This window comes from Nicotiana attenuata, chromosome 6 (genome assembly GCF_001879085.1).
Source record: "Nicotiana attenuata strain UT chromosome 6, NIATTr2, whole genome shotgun sequence".
In the NCBI taxonomy this organism is placed as follows: Eukaryota; Viridiplantae; Streptophyta; class Magnoliopsida; order Solanales; family Solanaceae; genus Nicotiana; species Nicotiana attenuata.
Window position 1 is genome coordinate 83,780,766 of NC_031994.1, and position 9,338 is coordinate 83,790,103.

Genomic DNA, 9,338 nt, shown 5'->3' on the forward strand with positions numbered 1-9,338 from the left:
CTAAAATATCAGGAAAAAACTTCGTTCATTACGAATTTCGGCACATATTATTACAATGTGATGCCATTTGGGCTTAATAACGCCGGTGCCACTTATCAAAGGCTCGTTAACAAGATGTTTGAAAAACAAATAGGCAAAATAATGGAAGTATATATCGATGACATGTTAGTCAAGTCTTTGAGCGCATGTGATCATTTGAAACACCTCCAAGAAACCATCGATATCTTGAGGAAGTATAATATGAAACTCAACTCGGGAAAATATGAGTTCGGGGTTGGCTCAGGTATGTTCTTGGGGTTCTTGGTCTCACAGTGAGAGATTGAGGTAAATCCCGATAAAATCAAAGCCATCGATGACATCCCAGACCAACTGACAAGCGTAAAAGAAGTGAGGCTAACCAGAAGATTGACCGTGTTAAGCAGGTTCATCTCTCGATCCTCGGAAAACTGTCACCACTTCTTCTCACTTTTGAAGAGGAAGAACGATATTGAATGGACTTTAGAATGCGAGAAGGCCTTGAAAGACTTGAAATGGTACCTATCAAGCCCTCCGCTATTATCAAAACTAGGGGAGGATAAACAGTTGCTGATATATCTAGCAATCTCGAAAGTAGCGGTAAGTGCCGTCTTAGTCCGAGAGGACGAAGGTACGCAATTTACCATCTATTATGTTAGTAAAATAGTTTTAGGAGTGGAGACTCGCTATCCGCATCTCAAAAAGCAGGCCTTATCTCTCGTAGTCACCTCTCGAAAGCTTAGGCCTTATTTCAGTGCCACCCAATAGCCGTTGTGACAACATTCCCCTTGCGGAATGTTCTTCACAAGCCTGAGTTGTCAGGCCGGTTAGCTAAATGGGCAGCTGAAATTAGTGAATTTGACATTGAGTAGAAACCCAGGACTGCAATCAAATCACAGGTTTTGGCCGACTTCGTGGCAGATTTCAGTCCTAGGTGAATGCCCCTAGCTGCTAAAAAAGAGTGTTGGTGTCGAGAACAACATCAGGAGTTTGGACCTTTTTTGTGGATGGAGTTTCTAATGTAGAAGGGTTCGAGCTCCGGATGGTTCTAGTCACGCCCTTGGGGGAAACCCTGAGGTAGGCCATTAAGACTGTTCCGTTAACTAACAATGAAGTCAAGTCTAAGGCTTTGGTTGCAGGACTCGTACTGGCCTGGGGACTTGGCTCCGAGGTTATTGAGATCAAATTGATTCCCTTTTGGTAGTAAGCTAAGTGTACGGGGTATTTGACACAAAAGGAGCAACACATGCAACAATATGTGAATAAGGTTCGGGCATTGCTTACACGATTTAGGGAATGGTCGATCATACATATTCCAAAAGAAGAGCACGTGGAAGCGTATGCATTGGCTAATTTCGGGTCGTCTACGGAGATGAAGGGATTTGAATTACATACTCTCGTTCAACGTCTATATTCGGTACTAGATGTGGATGGCTGTTGTGAAGTGAATACAACCAACTTAGGCTGAGCCTGGAGGAACAAGTTTGTCAAATATCTTCGGCATGACTAATTGCCCGAAGACCCGAAGGCGTCCCGAGAACTATGCACCAAAGCGACTCGTTACTGCCTTATGGATGGACAATTATACCGAAGATCTTACCATGTTCCATTTTCCTGATGTCTGGGAACCTTGGAGGCAGACTACGTGATGAGAGAAGTCCATGAAGGAATTTGTGGGAACCATTTCGGTGCAGATTCGTTGGTATTAAAGCTAGTTAGGGCAAGATATTATTATCCTCATATGGAACATGACGCAAAGGTGTTCTCTAAGAAATGTGACAAATTCAGCGTTATGCATAGTTGGTGCACCAACCGATGAAAGTCTTGCAATCGGTATTGTCCCCGTGGCCATTCATAAAATGGGGGATGGATATAGTTGGTCCACTGCAACCGGGTCTGCCGGGTCCCTAAAAGGTAAGATTCCTTTTTAGTTTTAATTGATTGTTTCACTAAATGGGTTGAAGCAGGTCCTTACCAAAATATCGGTGAACGCGAAGTAGTATAATTTGCCGATTCGGGATACCTAAGGAGATTGCCTGCGATAACGGGCCATAGTTCATATGCTCAAAAGTCACAAATTTCCAGCAGATCTAAAAATCAAGAGAGTCACATCCTTACCATATCATCCGAGCGCTAATAGACATGCGGAGTCAACCAATAAGACGATTATCCAAAACCTCAAAAAGAGGTTAGAATCTGCTAAAGGCAAATGGCTCAAAGAGTTACATGGTGTGCTATGGGTGTACCGGACGATGGCAAAGTCGAGCATAGGAGAAACACCTTTCTCTCTTGTATATGGTATGGAAGCTCAATACCGGTAGAAGCATGTGAGCCAACTTTATGGTTTTCCCAAGCAAATAAAGAAACAAACAATGTGGCATTGCTGGTGAAGCTAGATTTGGTCGATGTACGCAGGGACTTGGCATAATTGAGGATGGTGACTCAAAAGTAAGGATGAAAAGGTATTATAATCGGAGGGCCAATCTCTGCTACTTCAAAGTAGGAGACTTGGTTTTGAGAAAGGTGACTCAGAACACTCGGGAAATCAATGATGGGAAGCTGGGTCCAACATGGAAAGGTCCCTACTGTGTTTCAGTTGTCACCGGTAACGGATCATACGAATTGAAAAATCAAGATGGAGTCAAATTTACCACCAACTGAAACATGACTCATCTCAAAAGATATTACTACTGATGGATCCTATCCATACTGGAAGTATGAGTTGCACTCTTTTTTGCTTCGACCATTTTTTGTCCCAATCGGGTTTTCTATCAAGATTTTAACGAGGCAGCAACAACAACCATACTACTAAAGAAGTGCCATCGGCAAGATTAAGACCTTTAAATGACAAGGCATTGAAATCACAAAGCGCTATGGGATGGCTAAATAATCTTTGGCTCGATGGCAAGTTCCTAATGGGAAGCAAAACTTGCAATCGAACCAAAAACTATTTAACCATTCACCCGTGGTTTCTACAAATGGAGCAAAACCTCCAGTGTTCCAATTCGCATACTTCGCATTCGAACACTAGGGGGAATAGTATGAGATATGACAGCAAGAATGCCATGAGAACCGAGGACTGCGAGACTCGGGAATAATAATATCACATCGGGACTGGGGACTACATGACCGGCCCCGTAAAAATAAGTTGTACAAGTTAGCTACATGTATTGGCAGTTTCTTTTTTTCCTTTAGCAAACGAATGCTTATGTAATTTTAAATATAGAAGGAATAAAATAAAGTCCTTTTATTTTTATCTTATTTCTTGTCCAAATGATAAGTTGATTTTATCATTTGAAAGTTAACAAAAATCTTCAAAATCTTATGCCGAAATGAACAGGAGACGTCCTCTTCAAGAGCACCGTAAACATAAGAGGGCCCTCTCTTATGAAACCCTTATAGAAAAGGGTTGATTTCGGAAGAGTTTATGCCCAGAATCAGAAGTTATTGGATGAAAATATACCCGAAGCTTTATCTAATTCAATGCAAAATGAATAAATTTTGCACAATGCATAAGCAAATTTATTTTCATGTACCAAAATGCCAAAATCAATAGAAAGTCTGACATAATTACAAAGTACCAAAAAAACACACAAAGAAGAAAACTTCTAAGCATTGTCGCCACCGGAGTCCGAAGGGAGAGTGGGAACTGTGTCTCCCCCGGTGGAATAAGGAGGATCAACTGTCAGTTCTTGGCCTTCATCCCCATCTTCTTCAATCTCTTCCTCGGTCCCCTAGAACTCGGAACCAGCACCTGAAGAATCAACTGCAGCAGCGGGAAGACGTTCTCGAGCAGTCTCTAGTTCTCAGGCCTTGGCGATGCAATCATCAATGTCGATGATGACCGCTTTGGCCTCTTCCAAGGATTTTCTCCTCATTCGATATATAGAATATGTCTTCTAAAACACTAGGGAATCCTCTTGGAACTGGATCTTTGCCTTAATCCTATCGACCTTGGACTGAAGGTCATCCCTCTCGGATCTCATGGAACTGAGGCTCAAGTCAAGTTCACGAGTTGTAGATAGGTGAATTCGGTTTTGCTCCATGATCTTTTTGAGCCTTTCTTCCATTTTGGCCCTCATCTCCTTGGCGGCATTGGCTTCCTCGATTTTGGAGTACAAGGCTGCCTTCAAGTTATTCACTTGCTCCTCGGAGGCAAACTCGCGTTCAATAGCAGCAAGTACAGTATCTTGGAGCTCGACCCACTTAGCCTTAGCTTCTTGGAGTTGTTCATGTAATGAAGTAGCTATTGGCTATGGGCCATCATCTCTCGTTCACTTTGCTGCAATCGGGCCTTAAGCTCGCCCGCCTCAGCAGTCTTTGCCTTCAGCACTGTAAGTTGGTCCCTTTTAGCCAACAGTTGATCCTGCTCGGACGGGAGTCGTTGCTTATCGAGGATTAAATTCTACAGGCCCTCAGAAGCAAGGAAATTGGCCTGTAAAAAAGGAATATCAAGATTAGAAATCTTATTGCAATAGATAAATGGAAAAGAAGTTATAAGAGGACAAGTGTGGTACCGCTGTCACGCTATGCATGGCGTTATTCAACAAACACTCCCTTGAAAGGGAGCATATTTTCTTCTTATCTTTCTCTGAAGCCAACCACTTCTGGTAGTTTGCAAGTTCTACCAACCTGGATAGCAGATGACACTCCTTCGAAACCGAAAAATAGCACTTCTCCTCCTTTAGGGATTTGGGGAAAGGGGTGAGTATTTATACTCCAAATTCCCATGGTCTGGAGACTAGGGACGAGAAACATCTCTCTCGAGAGCATCTGTTACCGGTGGAGGAGAAGCAGTGGGTGCTAGCAACGAAGCTACAATTGGTGTCGAGGGGTGTGAAGTGGTTGGCGTAGAAGGTTGAGAAGCAGCTGCGGCAGGAGCAATGCTGATTATTGGTTGCTCAGTGTTCGAAGGCAAAAAAGGCTTGGGGTTCGAGCTCCTTGGACCAGAAATAGAAACAGGGGTCGGAAAGCGAATCAACATCCTCTACTATCTCCATTTCAACCCAAATTGCTTAGACCTCACACGCGGTCGTGTTTTGAAGCTCTCCTAGTTGAGCATCCGATGGAGCTGATGAAGATCTTTTCCTCCTTTGAAGGGAAGCCTCTTCATCACTAGCTTTCCCTTCATCTTTAATGACCACTATGACTGTGGCCAGATCGGTCGTGGCCTTCTTTATTTTCTTATTTTGAGTCTTAATAGAAGAAAAACATTGCCTTTTTGGTTGCTTGTTCTCTGGCTGGGGACTCCGAGAGGAAGCACCTTCACTGGAAGCAGATCCACGGGAACTGCTTCGAGCAAGGGCACTTTATAGCACCCTCCTGGCCTCCTCGGTGTTTGTTAAAATGTGGACTTCGGGGAAAGTAATAGAGCCTTGCAGAAGTCCTGAATTGAGTAAAAGAGAAAACAGGGTCAGTAACTTTTTAATAAAGTTACCTATGATTGTACAAAGGTAAAAGGGAAAAGGGGAATCGGTTTACCATGGCTCTTGGCCTTCCACCCATATTTAGGGGCCATTTCCTTCCATTGGCGGGAATTTGGTGTTATAATTTCCAGAATCTTTTGAACCCACTGGTCCGGACCTTGAACCCGTGGTGGTGTCCATCGGGCAGCTGAGACAAAAGAAATGAGAATGATCAACAATAACGGAAAATAATTTTTTCAAGAAGGAGGGAAAAAAATAAGAAACTTATGGAAACGGTTCCACGGCTCGGGAAAAGACAGAGTTATGGCCGAAATAATGTCCCTGGTTGCAATGATGACAAACCGCTCCATCCACCCGCGATCATTGTCATGATCCACGCTGGTGAGGATAGCGTGGTAGCCACGTTTGCCGAAATTTATTACTTCCCACGAAAGATTTTGGGGGAGTAGAGATTCATCATTTGGGCCAAGGTTAGAGTTTTCCCAATCTCCGTGCACAACTGACATAGGCAAGACACCATTTGCCATATAGATGGGACTACTTGCGCCAAGCAGACGTGGTACCGGCAAAAAAGTACAAATTACGGGGTCGAGCCCTGTACTCGTCCCCAAAGAAAACGAACCATAGGTGAAGGGATACGTATAAAAATACGTAAAACCTTTCTTGGTGTAGGTAACGCGCTCTATCATTTCTAGAGAAAGTTGTTAAGTCTGGGCAGTTGCAGTTCTCCTTCATAGCAGGAATACTGGAAGGGCGAATAGAGAAGGGGTATTTGCTAACGGCCTAAGTTCATGGAGAGGCGAACAGAAGGTTCTCCTCGAAGTCATTGGCGGTACTTAGCTGTTTGTGTATGATGGTATTTACAGTGGGAGGCTCGGAATCAATATCAGCTTCTTTGTTTTTGTTTCTCTTCGGGCCTCCACCAAAAATAAGACCAGAGTTTCTAAAAGATTTACTAGAAGAAGCCATGGTAGTAAAAAGGTAGTATAGTTTTTAGAGAAAGCCAGAAAAGATGAAAGTTTTCTAAGCAGGAGGAGGTTGAGTGCAGAGATGATGATGAACTTATGAAAATTTTGTAAAGTGAAAGAGGTAAAATGATGAGTATAAGTAAAGATATAGACGTCAAAAATTGTGGTCATGATTGTCTCGAGAACCGACAAAAAATATTGTTGAATCGTGGGGCAACATGTGTTTGGGATATTAAATGCAAGAAGACGTACGACCTTTCAAGCGTCAGAGACTGTTCAGGAGAATTTCCGCCAAGAAAGGGATCTTCACAAACTTTCTGGTGACACAAAGATTGTCACTGGAAAGCAGGGGGACTATCTGTTTAAGATAAAATTGGTCCGTAATAAATGGTCGAATGACAGCATGCCACGTAGAGCCGAAGACAGGTAAAAGGCGAGTCAAGTAACTACCAGTACCAGTTGGTATCGGATAAACCCCGAAGGGAGTCAGGTCAACGAGAGCAGTTTGAATGTTTGCCATGAGATAACATTCAATGAAGATTATTCTCTAACATTAAATGGGGAGACGTTGCGGAGAATATTTGCATTAATGTCCCGCCCTTACATATTCATCAGTGGCTCCTTTATTGTCATTTAAGTGGAGTTTGATCCTAGGATCTTGTTTCCCTAAGTATAGCTATAAATAGCAGGCTCAGTAGCCATTGTAGACACGAAGTTCTTTGTAAAACTTATGCTATATTCCACTTTTACTCTCAATTAAAATAACTTTATTTGCTCTTTTATTTTGTTCTCATTTTTGTTCTCAGAGACGCTGTTCTCGGAGCCAGGCTTGTCACCTTCTTCAATTTTAATTGCTAAGTCTTATTTTTAATCTTTTTTATTTACCATTTTTGAATCAAATCAGTTCGTTTGTCTATAAATCACGTAATAAATTCAACTGCACCGTTTTACGGATAAACAAAGGGTTAACACAAATGCTTTGGACTGGATAGGTTTATTAAAGATTAAGTACATAGAAAAACTTATTTTGTAAGGAGTTAAATTTGTGTCTAGAGCAGAAAATGGACCAGTAATACCAGTTCAGCTGTTACTCAAAGATAAGCTTCTGAATCTTTTGCCACGAGTGGGATGCCATGAACATCTCGCGACTGAATTTGAAACAGCTGAAAGTAGTTGAAGGACTATGTTAAGAATAAAAATAAGAAGACTTTATGGTAGGTGTTATGTTTGCGTAAAAGATGGGACATATTTATTTCTTTAATTTTGTTATTCAAATGATTCACGACCTCTTAAGACATGACGAAGGCCAAAAGCTATTAAAGATGAAGAGTTTGAATTTTAAGATTTTTTTTTAAAGTTCCAATTAAATGGGGCCGGCTATCTTTTTTCTTGAATATTCCTCCTCTCCATTGACATTTGATAGTTCGGCTCATGTCTTCTCCTCTGTAGACACAATTTTAAGCCGGAAGATATATATTTTAACTCCTTTCAAAATTTATTTTTTTAAGTACCTAACCTTTAAAAGCCTATTAAGTACTTTCCTAAGTCAAAACATTATTGATTATTCTCGTGCTGGCCACTTAATACTTCTTCTCCTTTAATTTGCGGTAGGCCATTCCAACACTATAAATATATCCAAAAGAAACAGCCCCATTATATCCCACCTTTTGCCTTTACAACTAACAATCTCCTCTGCTTTTCACACTACAAGTTAACACTACCGCTTCACTTTTTGAGGAAAATGAAGCATATGAGAAATAACATGTTTGATTTCTTCTTGTGTTTGCTTTACGCTGTGGCCACAACTGGTACAGTGTCAGCGACAACATCATCTTCGGCGTTGGAGTACTCAAGTGTTAAAATCAGCCCAGCATTAGCGATAGTACTCGCTTGTGTCGTATTATTCGTGGTTGCATTTTTCATCACATTATATATACGTCACATGAACCCCGACGAACCAATGGGTTCTTACTTCTTCCGTCATCGACCAGTTTCCCGTGGACTCGAACCTAATATCATCGAAACTTTGCCGGTATTTGTGTACTCCGATGTCAAAGCCGTAAAGATTGGCAAATCTATCCTAGAATGTGCTGTTTGCTTAAACGAGTTCGAAGATGAAGATACTCTTCGCCTTCTTCCGAATTGTTGCCACGTGTTCCATCCTGAGTGCATTGATGCTTGGCTTGCCTTTCGTACCACTTGCCCAGTTTGCCGTGCAAATCTCAAAACAAAACCTTCTGCTAAACTGCAAGAAACAATTCAGCAATCAGAGAATGTTAGCTCAGTTTCATCACTAGAAACAAATGATGCAGTAATAGATATTCACGTGACTGCTGGTCCACAGGAAGTGATGAACCAGCAGTCTTCTCAAACACCCGTTCATATTTGTTCAACAAAATCTACACCAAGAAATAAAACACCCAACTTCGCCCGCCTTGCACCAAAATCAACCACTGCTAGAATTCCTGCATAAAAAAAAGCTACCAAAATTTTGCGACCAAAGTTGGTTTGCCAAGAAAAGCGACCAAAGTTGGTCGCTAAACTGGTGAAAATAATAAAATAATGATTTTAAATAAATTAGCGACCAACGTTGGTCGCAACTTGGTCGAAAATTTTGTCAAACTGTTGACCGGACGGGTCAGACTTGCTTGGTCAAAGAATTACTCAGATTAGCGACCAATATTGGTCGCTTCATGGGACCCACTTATTAAATTTTAATAACTATAACATTATTTTTAAAAAATAACAAAATATAAATAAATAAAATTTAAAATTAGCGACCAAGGTTGGTCGCTATATAAAGAGAAAACAGGTTGAGACCAACTTTGGTCGCTAATTTGGGACCCAGTTATAAAATTTTAATAATTATAATTTTGTTTAAAAAAATTATAAAATATAAATAAATATAATTCAACTTTAGCGACCGATG

At 41.3% G+C, this 9,338-nt stretch overlaps 1 protein-coding gene across 1 annotated transcript; it reads left to right on the forward strand.

Annotated features, from left to right (window-relative positions):
* On the forward strand, positions 8,104 to 8,882 carry LOC109228047 (E3 ubiquitin-protein ligase ATL6-like). Its single transcript, XM_019393230.1, has one exon. The coding sequence runs from the start codon at positions 8,151 to 8,153 to the stop codon at positions 8,880 to 8,882; it is 732 nt and encodes a 243-aa protein (XP_019248775.1). The 5' UTR covers positions 8,104 to 8,150.

Coding starts and splice junctions, on each gene's coding strand:
- LOC109228047 (XM_019393230.1), top strand. CDS start 8,151: ATGAAGCATATGAGAAATAACATGTTTGATTTCTTCTTGTGTTTGCTT.